This window comes from Coffea eugenioides, chromosome 10 (genome assembly GCF_003713205.1).
Source record: "Coffea eugenioides isolate CCC68of chromosome 10, Ceug_1.0, whole genome shotgun sequence".
NCBI classification, from domain to species: Eukaryota; Viridiplantae; Streptophyta; class Magnoliopsida; order Gentianales; family Rubiaceae; genus Coffea; species Coffea eugenioides.
This window is the reverse complement of record NC_040044.1, coordinates 18,535,153-18,550,030: the sequence shown is the minus strand read 5'-3', so window position 1 is coordinate 18,550,030 and position 14,878 is coordinate 18,535,153. Positions and strand designations below refer to the sequence as shown.

At 39.2% G+C, this 14,878-nt stretch overlaps 1 protein-coding gene across 1 annotated transcript; it reads right to left on the bottom strand.

Annotated features, from left to right (window-relative positions):
* Positions 1 to 1,021: 1,021 nt before the first annotated feature.
* On the bottom strand, positions 1,022 to 7,010 carry LOC113750539 (anthocyanidin 3-O-glucosyltransferase 1-like). The gene is made up of 3 exons (XM_027294501.1): positions 6,691 to 7,010; positions 1,550 to 1,886; positions 1,022 to 1,135 (listed from the first exon to the last, which is right to left on the bottom strand). The coding sequence occupies exons 1-3, from the start codon at positions 7,008 to 7,010 to the stop codon at positions 1,022 to 1,024; spliced, it is 771 nt and encodes a 256-aa protein (XP_027150302.1).
* Between the last annotated feature and the right edge of the window lie 7,868 nt (positions 7,011 to 14,878).

The window sequence follows — 14,878 nt, the reverse complement described above, 5'->3', positions numbered from 1 at the left end:
ATACAGCAAAGAAAAAAAAGATAACAAAACCTAGGTTTCACTGGTTTTATTGGTTTCCAATCAAACTTGGTTTTTGACTAGATTTGACTGAGTTTTTGACAAGCTATTTAGGGACTAGGACTAGATATTTGGTTGGTTCTTGATTCAATCGGTCAGACTGACCGATCCACTCCAAGTTTAAAAATATAGCATAGAGTAGATTGATAAGCATATTAGTGTTACTCTGAGAATATGGTCAACCTACAAGCATAGAAATAGCATACACGAAGATTATAACAAAACTAAGAAGCAAATCAACGAGTTGCATGTGGAGTGTGAGAAGGAAATTTTTCTAACTGTTGTGTTTTAAGCCATATATTTAATGAGTAGAATTTGTAAATTCTCATTAGACTAGGTTTTGAATGTTTATTCTTCCCAAGAACACTACAATTAGCCCACAATGGTGGGATTAGTACTAACGCATTGCAACTCACTAAGATTATGAGCTAACTTGCAAATGGTGAGATGAACGCAGCTTGAAGTTAGATTCATCTGACAAACAACTTGTCAATTGTCCCCCCTCCCCCTACCCACCAAAAAAAAATACACAACTTGTGAGAATTGAACTTAGGTACTCTATTATCAAGATTTGAACTGAAAGTTGTTTCACTCCTAATCCAAGGCTACAATTTCTTGAATGACCTTTTCTAACCATTTGAACTTTGAGTATTGCTACAAAAAGCCAATATATATATATATTTATTATAATGTGCTTATATGACATTTCTAGTGGTGGAAGAATAATGTCTATTTTTAGTGCAGATCTGGGAGATACATCTTTTTTTATTATATATTTTAAATCTTGTATGTAGCATTCTCCTTCATTTATTTCTCCTAATCTTATCCATTAGCCAAAAGTCACTAATTATGAATCACGGTAATGTAGATATTAGATATACTGAAAGTATTCAAAGAGTTGTCACACCTTTGGGGTTTGATATCAAGCAAAAACATATTGGACATATTCAAAGTTCAAGAATCCTCACATCTTTGGATCCAATATCAAGCAAAAACTTGAATAAGGAGAATGATCTTTGCTAAGTATATTCTTGATGTCAAAATTTCCATGACTTTGTAGATTGTTGGAAACTACAATCTGATAATGGTTTCATACTAATTAATTAAATAAGTAAATAAGATGTTTAGTATTTAAATTCAATGTTACCGAATTTGCATAATAATTTCACATGGTATTAGAGCAGAAAATCGAACACAAATATATAAAAATTTTGGATAATCAATCCCACAGTATAGGTCATTCCATGTTAGAAAAATTAAACACACTATAGTCATATGGAACAGACAATAAATCTGCAAATCTTACATGCCAATGTTGTCTTGAAATTCTCATACAAATTTTATTTTATCAGCTATGATGATTTTAGACTTGATCCATGACATACTTAACACAAGTTGTAGAAGTCCTCAATTAAACTTCCTAAGGAAGTGTAAGAAGAACCACCCTCTACCCAAAAAAAAAAAAACTGCCCTTCACCAAGGGTATTCTTGCCTTCTCCATCAAGTCTTTCACCTTTCTCCTTATTTCACTGTCTGGCTGCATCAATTGTCGAATTCCATCCTCTATTTCATTAGATTTCACAATAACATCATTTTCATTCATAATATCATTATTGTAATCCATTTTAATCTCTGCAGCTATGCCTAAATCCTTAACTATCAAAAAGGCATTAATCTGCTGCTCAGCATACATTGGCCACATTGCTACTGGCACTTCAAATGATACACTTTCCAGCACTAAGTTCCAACTGCAATGTGTCACAAATCCTTGCACAGCAGGATGGGCTAAAATTGGTGCTTGTGGTGCCCATTTGATCACTTTGTCAATCCTGAAAGTGTGGTCCAAGAACCTTATGACAGGTCTTTTTCAGGATTTTCATACTCACATACTCTAGACATGTTTGGTGGAGCACCTCGTAAGGACCACAAGAACTGGCATCCACTATGCTCAATTGCATGTGCAATTTCATTTAGTTGGTCACCATAGAAAGACCCAAAGCTACCAAAGCAAAGGAACATCACGAATGAATTAGGCTGGTCATCTAGCCATGTCAAAATGCTATCAATTTCATGCTAGTTACTTTTAACACCACTAAAGTTTAACAATGGCCCTATTGGATGGATTGGTGGCATCTTCTTTATGCTCTCGAGGGTCTTTATTGAATAGGATTCTAAGTTGAGAAATGTGTTAATCATGATTCCCTTGATCTCACCAATAATTTTTCTGGTGAGTTTGAGGCTCATCCCTTCCTTGTCAAAAACTGATTTAGGGAATTGTTTACCTGGAACAGGTTGATGTAAATTGATACAGACACCTTGTGACGACCCACCTCCCCCTAGGGTGTACCCCAGAGTTTAGCGGACCGCCTGCCCACCTCTCATCAGAATTCGCTCACTTATCTCGAATAAAATAATTCACGACCTCGAATGTAAATGGAACAACAGTTTTCAAGTTTGGAACATACAAATACATTCATTTCTGTGTCAAACTTCTATACAATCCCAAATACATCAAAAGATTGGAGTTCTAAATACATTCAACCCTAATCGAGCGACTAGTGCGAGTACAATTACAAAATTTTCAAAACTAGACTACGCTAGCCTGTACCAGTCTCACGCCTCGCTCGTATCCCCTGTAAGAAAAACAAAACTAATAGAGTGAGTTAAAACTCAGTGAGTCTCCAAATAGTAAATTGACCATTTATTAGAAGTGAGAGTATCAAAGTGGCAAAGTAGCGAGTATAACAAGTCAAGAAAATGAACAATAATACTTCGGATGGCCAAATATTAGGTATTCACATTTCAAGTAAAAGGATACAGTTGCTTTTGCAAACTAGCTCCACCATAGCTTGATCAAGTAGTAGTTGACACTCCATCAACTTTCAAGTACGGTAACCAGTCCAGTAGTACACCACTTAACTCCAATCTCCGTCCACCAACCAAACGCGTTACCGAGCCCGAACTCCAAGATAAACACTGGTGGTAATACTCGAGTATACCAATTAGTCGAGGAGATAACACTCCACTCGACAAAACTAAAGCCCAGGGTTCGTTATCTAATCGACCAAGCCCTTGCCGGCTCGACTCAATTAACTAACCACAGGGTTTCTAGAATTCCAGACAAGATATGAATCATATACAAGTACATCAAGTCAATGGCAGCCAATAAACGAGAATATATCACATTAGGGTAAGTGCGATAAAGTACACCTTTGCCCGACCATACCAATCAAATATCATTCGATCATATTGGTCAAGTATTGAAAACAAGTGCCAAGTTCAATCAGGTAATTGGAAGCACTCACCAATGATTTAGTGCTTCTTAGGATCACGTTCAGGTATTACTTCTTGTTTGGAGTCCAAATCTGCGATAAAACATCGTTTAAGAGCTTGAAATCAATCAGGGTACGAAACTTAATCGTTTCGTTTAACGAAAATCAAATAACTGAAACTCATTTGGGTAATATTCATATTACTTATCACACCCTAGAAAACTCATGCTTGCTCTTTTAGTTTCGGTAAGGAAGCAGTTAAAATGTTTAAGTTCGAAAAATGGCCTAAAGGACGAGGAAAACATATTCCGAGTGGTCGCTACTTTCATTTTTCCAAGGATACAAGTTTGGGTCAAATTTCAGTTTATATACCTCTACGAAAGAAGACTTGAATACCTTAGCCAATCCAATTTCAATTCGACCTCAAATCTTCGCTCAAGTCGCGAGTACATGTACCTAACCCTCAAGTGAAAATTTGGGCGGCATGCCCTTTGTATTTCGCTATTTTCCAGCCAGTTATGGCTTCATTATTTTCCTCAACTCAGCCCAATTCCATACATAAATAAGATTAACACAATAGCTCTTCAACTCAGCTCAATGTCATCCAAATATAAGTCAAGTCGAGCAATGCAACCAACCAAATCAAAGCTAGAAGCTAGAAACTAGTTTTAAAGACAAATAGCTAAGCAGCAGGTTTGACATCTCTCAGCATTTTAGTCACAACTGAAGCTACGCTTATCCGATAGGGGTAAATTTTATGGAGTTTTGAAGCTAAGACAGATACCTACATTTCCTATAAAGACATTGACACCCAATTCTTTCATTTTCAAGGTCAAAATGTGAAATCTCAGAGAAAACAGAAAGCTGTCCATTAAACAGGCATTTGGGCAGTCAGGGGTATTTTAGTCATTTTACATTCTACAGTACTATGATTGAGCTGAAATTTTACAGGTAGCTATTTAACGCAATTCCATACAACTTTTATGTTTTGAGGAAGACCTGATTCAGCCTTTATCATGGACGAATATGCAGGTCATTTTGGTTCCAAAAACAGGGCAGAATCACTATGATTGTTAAAATTGAACTTTTACTCTAGAAATTCATATCCAAACACTTCACCACATTCATTTCCTACCTCAATACCATAAATTATTAGGTAAAAAATGATAATCAAGGCTGAAAATTGCAAACCCTGGCTAAACATTCCATTATATCATCACAACTAAGAATTCAACCATCAAAATCCAATATTAAGAACTTCTATTCCCAACTTTAGCAAAATTAACAAAAGTAAAGCAAGTTCAAGCATGATATCTTCCCAAAGCCCCTTGTAAGTGAGAAACAAACCACTTTCTCCCCAAAATTTCAGCACCCCAAGTCTTCCAAGCACCAAAAGGAAAGGTTAATCGGTTTAGTTTCGTCGATTCCGCTCAAACAAGCTTGATTCAAGGTGGAAGTTACTAGTTTCTCTCTTGTTTGTTTTTCTCTCTTGAATCTCAGCCAACAAGTCAGAAATGAAGAAGAAACAAAGCTAAAAGAAAGATAAGAAGATAGGAATTGGTTTGGTCAAAGTTGGATGGATTGCCGCCAAGTGTCGCCGCAAGATTAAAGCTCAAATTTTTTTCTTTTTCCCCTCTTTTCTTGGTCAAAATTTTCGTCAATTTAAGGCTATTGAAAGGCTGATATTTCTGAAATAATAGCTAGAAAATTAAGGTAATAAAGTGGTGTTCAAGTGGAGCACTCAATCGGTAGCAATCGGTGTACGTCGGTTCGAACCGTTTTTTCATTAATTCGCCCGTACTAGGGTTTTCACTTATGATTCACTAACTTATTATTATCACTTCTAATCATATATTTTCTCTTATCTAAAACTCACTCTTAGCTACCGAATTTAATACACACGTCTCACTAAATAATCACACTATCGAAATACGCAAAAATCATAATTTACGCCAACTACGAAACTAAAGGTAAAACTCTTTATTCGATGATTTATTGCAACTATTGAGGGAGTAAATGAGTAGTAAAGCTATTATAAAGTAATTTATTCAAAATAAAAGGGAATTTTGAAGAAAATATGAAGAATTTTGCGAGTTCTCACACTCTCTCCCCCTTAAAAGAATTTCGACATCGAAATTCATAACTTTATTCGCAAATAGTTCAGGGCATTTTTCTCGCATGTCCTTCTCTAGCTCCAAAGTTGCTTCCTCCACCTCATGATATCTCCATAGAACCTTAACCAGTGGAATTTGTTTAGTTCTCAAGTCCTTCACCTTCCGATCTAATACTCGAATGGGTCGTTCTTCGTATGTTAAAGACTCGTCCAGTTCAATATCTTCCGGTGACAAAACATGAGTCGGATCCGGGTGATATTTCTTAAGCAAAGAAACATGAAAAACATCATGGATCCGAAATAAACTAGCTGGTAACTCTAATCGATAAGCTACCTTTCCTATCCGCTAGAGCATACTAAAAGGTCCTATATATTTTGGTTGCAACTTCTTCCCCTTTCCTGTTTTAATCTTTCCTTTCAATGGAGTAACCCTAAGAAACACCTTATCCCCTATCTCAAATTTCAAATCCTTCCTTCGATGATCGGTATAGCTCTTTTGTCGACTTTGGGTCGTTTGAAGGTTCTGACGTATCACTTTTACCCTTTTGTAAGCCTTCTCAACCCATGGAATTGTGGCTGGATCTGTGATCTTCCTCTCTCTTTCTTCATCCTAATGGATTGGTGATCGACATCTTTATCCATAAAGTGCTTCATATGAGGCCATTTGAATAAAAGAGTGATACTGTTGTTATATGCGAACTCAACCAGAGCTAGATATTGGCTCCAACTCCCTCCAAAATCTACTAGATAGGCTCTCAGCATATCCTCAAGAGTTTGAATGGTTCTCTCAGATTGTCCATCAGTTTGAGGATGATACGTTGTACTATAACTCAATTTAGTTCCTAGAGCCTCTTGTAGTTTCTGCCAGAGTCGAGATACAAACCTAGGATCTCTATCGGATACTATACTTACTGGTACCCCGTGTAATCTCACGACTTTGTCCATATAGAGTTTGACAAGTTTCTCCTAAGAGTATTTCATATTAACTGGAAGGAAGTGTGTAGTCTTAGTTAATCGGTCCACTATCACTCAAATCGCATCATGACCTTTTTGAGTTCGTGGCAACCCTGATACAAAATCCATCATTTTGTGCTCCCATTTCCATTCAGGCATCTCTAAAGGCTGTAACAGACCGACGGTCTTTGATGCTCAGTTTTCACTTGTTGACACGTAAGGCACCTTTAAACAAACTGGGCAATCTCCGCCTTCATATTATCCCACTAATACAGACTTTTGAGATCTTGGTACATCTTGCCACTACCTGGATATATCGTGTACCTAGAACGGTGAGATTCCTCCAAAATCTCCCTTTTCAGTTCTTCATCCTTGGGTACAACGACGCAATTTCGAAATTTTAGAATTTCATCAGGATTTAGGTTAAAATCAGGCAATTCTCCTTTCTTTACTCTTTCCACCCACTTTTGTACCGTTGGCTGTTTCATTTGGCCCTCTTTAATTCGGTCCAACATCGTCGACTTTACCTTAATATTTCCAAAAATTACTTTCTTTGGTTCAAGACGGGGCTTCCATTCGGAGACATCCTCTAACAAGCTCCACTCTCCCACCATTAAACTTGCTAATTGAGCCTTTTGACTTAACACATCTGCTACAACATTGGTCTTTTCTGGATGATAATTAATGGTACAATCATAGTCTTCTAAGAACTCCACCTACCGACGTTGTCTCAGATTTAGCTCCTTCTGAGAAAATAAGTACTTAAGGCTCTTATGGTCTATATATACTTCAAATGTCACCTCGTATAAATAATGCTGCATTTCTTCAAAGCAAACACAACTGCTGCAAGCTCTAAATCATGGGTTGGATAGTTTTGTTCATGAGACTTCAACTTCCGAGAAGCGTAGGCAATCACATTCCTATTTTGCATTAAAACACACCCTAATCCTTCTCTCGAAACATCAGTATACACCGTATAGCTATCCTTCCCATTCGGCAAATCTAACACTGGTGTCATGGTCAATTGCTTCTTAAACTTCTGGAAACTTGTTTCACACCTATCAGCCCAAATATATTTCCCTTGTTTCTTGGTCAAATTCGTTAGGGGTCCCGCAATTCTTGAGAAATTCTTTATAAACCGACAATAGTACCTTGTTAGCCCCAAAAAGCTCCGAACTTTCATAGTATTCTCCGATCATTTCCACTTATCAACAGCTTCCACTTTATCCGGGTCTACTGTAAGTCCATCTTTGGATATTATAAGGCCTAGGAACGCCATTTTCTCCAGCCAAAATTCGCACTTGCTAAACTTAGCAAACAACTGGTGTTCTCTCAGGATTTACAATACCATTCTCAAGTGTTGCTCATGCTCCTCCCTTGTCTTAGAGTACACTAGGATATCATCAATAAAGACCACCACGAACGTATCCAAATAGGGTTTAACACTAGATGCATTAGATCCATGAATGCCGCTGGAGCATTGGTTAGACTAAAAGACATCACTGCAAACTCAAAATGCCCATATCGAATGTTAAAGGCAGTTTTTGGCATATCCTCCTTTCTAATTCTCAATTGGTAATATTCTTGTCGAAGATCTAATTTAGAGAACACCACAACCTCTTGTAATTGGTCAAACAACTCATCAATATGGGGCAAAGGATATTTATTCTTAATGGTTACTACATTCAACCCTCAATAATCAATGTATAATCTTAAACTCCCATCTTTCTTTTTGACAAAGAGCACTGGAGCGCCCCATGGTGACTTACTCTAATGTATAAATTCCCGTTCTGCCAAGTCTTGCAATTGAAATTTTAACTCCTTAAATTCTACGGGCGCCATTCGATAAAAGGTTTTTGAAGATTAGTTCCAGATGCTAAATCAATCTTAAACTCAATCTCTTTTTCAGGTGGCAAAGACACCAACTCCTATGGGAACACGTTTGGATACTCATTTATCACTGGCGTATCTTCTAACTTAATCTTTTCTCTTGGGGTGTTAACTAGAAAAGCCAGATACCCCCGTGCTCCGCTACAAAGCAATTTCCTGGCTCTAATTCCCGAAATAAGAGCAGATGAGGCTAGAATGCCCCTCACGTCTAGTTTTAGAGTTGCCTCACCCGGTATGCAAAACTCGACCACCTTTATATGACAATCTACCCGAGCATGATAATGAGCTAGCCAATCCATTCCTAGAATAACGGCGTACCCCTTAATGGCTAGACTTATAAGGTCAACTACTAATTTCCGTTTACCAACCCAGATATTGCAGTTTCTATACACCTCGCTAGCAAGTAAAGATTGATTATCCGTAGGTATTCTTACTTCTAAATCATATGGTAGCCTTTTGGCTTTCATATCAATGCCAAACATAAATATGGGACTAACAAAGGAATGGGTTGCACCAGGGTCTATCAAAATTTTGGCTAAATGATAAAAAACAGGAATCGTACCTTCCATTACCTCCGATGGATTATGTACCGATTGCTGGTCCAAAGAGTACACTCTTGCTGGCACTCTTGACCTGGTCCCTCCTACATTGGTTGGTTTAGGGTTTAATTTTCCAGCCGACTGAGCATCACTAATATGGGAGCATTTGGCGATCTGGTACTCAGTACTTTCACACCTTAAGCACTTTCGAACCTTTCTCCAGCAATTATCCTCTTCCCAGAATACTCACAAGATGCTCTGGGGGCAAATGTCTGGCCTCCCTGCGAAGCACCTCTCGCCTGTCCCCTTTCACCTGGGGCTCTCCTCGGAGTAACTCCCCTAGATGGACCCGTAAATCTTCCACCTCTAGCCCCTCGACCGGTTTTAGGAGGTGGCATGTTCCAATCACTATGTGCCTGCCCATGGTTTCCACCAGGCGCACCTCTCCGTTTTGCATGGAAAGTCCTTACTTGTGTCCTGGCAATTTCTATTCTCTGGGCCTTCTCCAAAACCTCCGTCAAAGTGTTAATTTGAGCCGCCACCAAGACCTCATGTATTTTCACATTGAGTCCCTGTACAAACCTCCTTACTCTCATTTGTTCCATAGCTATCAAATCGGGAGCAAACTTGGATAGATTCGTAAACTGAGTCTCATACTCCGATACACTTAGGGTTTCCTGACAAAACTTAATAAAATCGTCCTTCCTCTTCTCCTGAACTATAGGTGGAAGATATTTCTAGTTAAACTCCCACACGAATTTCAACCAGGTTCATGCGGTTCCCTCTTTTTCCCATTTAGCCCTAATTACGTTCCACCAGGCTCTCGCTGGTCCCTCAAACTGAAAGATAGCAAAATGCACCTGCCTATCCTCCGCATAGTTTAAGGCAGCGAAAATATTGATCATCGTCTCTAGCCACCTTTCAGCTACCTCAGGGTCCAGTCCTCCAAGAAATTTAGGAGGAGAAAACTTTTGGAATATCTCTAGGGCCCTATCTTGTCCCATTTCAGGGTCCCTAGGTTGATTAACAGGAGTTTGACCCTGTTGCTCTACTAATCGAGTAAGAATATTGGTCATTTGCTATATTGTCGTTGCTACCTGATCCCCCGTTTAGCTCGGGATCCAAGTTGCGCCTCTTTCCTCGGTTCTTGCATCGGTTCCTATGCCTGTCTAGCCCCACGGCCACAGCTAGAATCGCGCCCTCGGGTAGCTCCCCAGTCATGATTTCTTCTACCTTCCATGTTTCTTGATTAATCAACTATATAAATATAAACAAAATAAAGTATGGCTCAAATAAAACATTTTTAAATGATAAAGTAGAGGCAATAAAACACATTTCAAATAAACATTTCCTTTCTATACATAGCAAAATAAGTCACATAACAAGTTAGAACATAATGTACAAGTCAAAGGACATATAACAAAAGCAAGCACTATATATATGAACCTTAACACGTCAAATTAAAAAACAAAAGCTGACAAGTCATCCCACTACCTCACAAAATCCCTCAAACCCTAGATCCCTAGTCTAGTCAGTCACTGATCCAACCGACTCTGCCTCTTCTGCAGGTGTAGCAGACTCCTCCTCAAGGTCCTCTTCAGGATCCTCCTCGAGATCACTGGGGACTGCATTTCCTTGACCCTCCTCGGCCAAGTTCTGCATCACATCCTCCACTAAGGCCCCACACTCTATCAAAATATGGTCGGTCCGGTCTCTCACATCTCTAACTATCTAAACAAGGCGACCATTAGCAGCCTGAGCCTGCTCTCTGAAGGCATTGGTCCGCTCCTGCTCCTCGAGAACCGAAGCCTCAAGCTCTCGGATCCTAACCCCCTGTACTCGGACGATTGCCTACAGATGCTCTATCTCCGTCTGACACCTACGATTGACGCTACCCAATCGTCTCCTCTCATCGGCGATCGCAAGTACTATCCTATCGGGATAGGAGTAAGTCTTCCAGCAATCGCAGTGTCGGATCTTGCGTGCTGGACACCACCGACACACTGGCCCACCAGGATGCTCTTGATAAGTAAGTACACGACATATATGCTCCTCAAGGTGCGTCTGACCGGTAGGTGCTGGCCGAGATGGCCTGACACTCCCACTCGCATCTTTACCCTCCATACCTACAGTACAAGTAACATCGTGAGAATAAGCAAATTAGACAAATAAATCGAGGCTAAACACCTATTCTCGAGTGTAAAACCCTAGACTATCATGACCAAGCTATATCAGGTATAAATCACTCAATCTACCCAGATCAATTCAAACCTAAACCTGATACCACCTGTGACGATCCCACCTCCCCCCTAAGGCGTATCCCAGAGTTTACCGGATCGCCTGCCCAACTCTCGTCAGGACTCGCTCACTTATCTCGGATAAAATAATTCACGACCACGAACGTAAATGGAACAATAGTTTTCAAGTTTGGAACATACAAATATATTCATTTCTGTCTTAAACTTCCATACAATCCCAAATGCATCAAAAGATTGGAGTTCTAAATACATTCAACCCTAATCGAGCGACTAGTGTGAGTACAATTACAAAATTTTCAAAAACTAGACTATGTTAGCTTGTACCAGTCTCACGCCTCGCTCGTACCCCCTGTAAGAAAAATAAAGCTAATAGAATGAGCTAAAGTGTGAGGCCCCAGTCAGTTCGTAAGTTGATATTAGGGTTATTTATTATTCGGTGTGGTGCAAGTAGGGTTTTAGGGTTAAGGAGAAAACCCTAATCTTGGTTAAGATTGAAAACCCTAGTTTATGTATTAATATTCGTAGGTTCGAGCTATAATTTATATTCGGTGTTCTGGTGTATGTTTTGGTATACGTAAGTTTAGGATTCGTTTTAGTTTACAAAGGTTTAGCAAGTTTGAAATGGGTAGCAAACTCTAGATTAGCAAACCTCTAGTGTTACAATTTATTAGAAAGTTTAAGTGGGGTTTAAAAACCCCAATTTTGTCAAAGATATAAAAGTTGTTGTTTGATTGTTTTTATTATGAAAAAAGTATGTTAAGTATAGGTGATTAAGAGAGAAAAGTGATTAGTGAAGTAATTAAGCGTGATTACATGTTTTAAACTAGATTAAGTTATGACCTATGTAGTTAATTGAAAGATTATCAAATGTTTGAGGGCAAGAGTAGAATAAAAGCTAGGTTGAAGTGCAAGGGTTTAAAAGGCAAATAAAGCATTTTTATGTGATTGGTTAGCCTAAAAATATCTCCTATTGTCTTTGACTATTTATTATCTTAGGATTATAAGATAAATCACAAGACAAACAAGACAATACTTGAGAGAAAAAAATAAGAGAGAGGCGTAGATTGAAGAGCAAAGGGAAAAATCTTCAATCTTCATCTTCTACCTTTCATCTTGCCTGAAGCTTTGAGAAAACAATTTAGAGCTTATGTTGAATTATCATCTACCAAACTCAAATTGAAGTATCCCATCTCCTTTAAAGATAATTTTGGGATTTAATCTTTAACCCTATGGATATTATGATTTTGTTGTGATTATGGATTTGTATGGTGGATTTGATGTTTATATTGAAGTTTCACGGTTAATTTTAGTGTTTTGTTGCTGTTGGAAATTCGGTCAAAAGGAAAAAAAAATTAGGGCTTTTTGCTTTAATGTTTTCCTTAGTTGCTTTGATTGAGAAATTGATTTGTAGATGGAATTTGTGGTGTATTGATTGTTCTTGTATGGTTAGATTTTGGTAAAATCAGATTTGGTTCATGAAACCCTAGACTCCATTAGGATAGTTTAGCTTGGCTAATGCCTAGTGAGTTGGGGTTTGGTTAGTTGGATGTTAGAGTAAGCTCATTAGTGCGAATGAAGTGAGGATAGGGATTTTGGTTAGTGTTTGGTAATTTTGTGGTAAAATAAGGAGAGAATTTCGGAACACTAATAGGCTGATATACGTATGGTTGTTGGGTATCAAAGTGGTTAGAAAAGTTGGTATAAGAATCATAGAACGGACTGTACGGTTGCGGCGCGCAAAACCGGCAAATCTGGAAAACTAGGGCAGTTCAGCATCCGAACTTTGGTTTCATTAATTTTTCTTGATGTTACGTACAGATTCAGAAGTTCCTCAAAACATGAAAGTTGTATCCTCTTAAGCCCTGAATATGCCTGTAAAATTTCAGGTCAAACGGATTAGTGTATCCAGAGTTATAGACAAAACACTCAGGCCTATCTTGAACATCAGATTCTGTTGCGTTTTGAGTTAGCTTCTGCCCGTGATTTTTTTTCCGTTTTGATAACGTACGATCTGGGTGTTGACTCCTTCATAATAAATGTAGATCTTGGTTTTAGCTTCGAAACGGTATAAAGTGCGTCGAAATCCGAGTTCCGTAGCTCGCATTATGACCAAACAAGATAGATCGTCAGAACTGCCATTGAATCTGGACAGTTCTGATGGGTACTTTGGCACTCAATTTTCGTTCTGTTCTGAGTGGATTCAGGTCTTGGCCAAAACATCAAAGTTTTAGCCTTATGTCCCAGCTTTCTAATGCCTTTGGAATTTCCTGATTTGGATTGGTGAGCTGGGAATTATGTTCCAGGAAACATACCCTGTCCATCACTCTAAAGTGCGAATTTCTGGAACGATTTTCCATACTTTCGACCTATTTTTGTTCAGATCCGGACTTAGGTGTCTTCATAAAAATTGTAGCCCTTCCTCATAGCTTCGTAACGGTACCTTATGTACCTTGATCCGACACTCGTAGCTTCGATTGTATTCAAAACAGCTTTGACGGCAAACCGATTAGGTTACCATTTCCGAATCCGTATGCCGTTTCCGCACTCGTATGTGCCGATTTTGCCGTTTTGCTCGTTTTAAGTATGTTAGTAGCCGTTTGTGATATATTGTGACACAATCTTCTATTTCAGACGTTGGTGAGTTAGGAGGAGCCGGTGGGGCCTACTAGGTACTCCTCGCGGCACGAATTTTGTACTTTTGCTCTTTTATTCGTTGGGTAAGTATTCAGGCCGCTCTTGTGTGTTAGTTGCTTATGTGTTTCGATATGTATGAAGAGGGTACCTAGGCGAGGGTGTACTTTATCGCACTCGACCTAAACCCTAACTTGCGCACATATTTGTACATGGCTTGTGTATATGAGCAATTTTGGAACTAAAACCCTTGAGCTTGTGGCTCGGGGTGACTTTTGAATAATTTTGTGAAGTTTGTGAGTTTGGGGCCCGATCTCAATACCTAGATGGACTACTCGAGCCGGTTAGGGCTTGGTCGAAGTCAGTCCAACCTGGATTGAGGTCACCAAGTTTGTGAATCCGGTTCACCGAGTATGTGGACCAAGTTTGTGACCCGAGCTTGTGAACCAAGCTCAATTTCGTTCGCTCGAGCAAGTTTGTGAGGTGTCTGGCCAGAGAGGGTGATAAGGTGTACGGTGGGAGAACAAGTGGAGTTCTACGGACCATTATTTGTGGTCGACGGAGTGTCGGCAGGAGATCATACATGGCACATGAATTGGCTTTGGAGCCACCCGTATCCTTATTATGTGATGTTATTTTTCTGCTTTTGCTTTACTCTTACATATGTGAGATTTACGCTTTTGCCCCTGTTTACTTGCTAAGCATATAGCTTACCCCTTTTTTTTTGTTTTCCTTAGCAGGGGCCGACGCGGGGACTTTTGGTACATACTGTGACAGCCCCACCTCCCCCTATGGCGAACCAGAGGGTTCGGCGGGCCGCCAGCACAACTCTCGTCGGGACTCAGTTGTTCACTACATTCCTCAAATAAATACAAGATAAATCTCAAATATTACATCAAATTCTCCAAGAATTACATATCACAAGCGAAGCGTCCACGCTTCCACTGCGCCACTCTGATCCATGATCCCAATTCCTATACAAGAGGAATTCCACAACAATAAAATCACAACAAGCCTTCCTTCGCCACGAGCCCTGTGGAGGGGAATAAAATAGTTTTGGGGTGAGCTAGAAGCTCAGTGAGTAACCAATAAAATCAGAAATCAAATATATTTCACAATGTTGCATTTCGATCATTTCGATGATGTCATGATTCAGAGATCAAA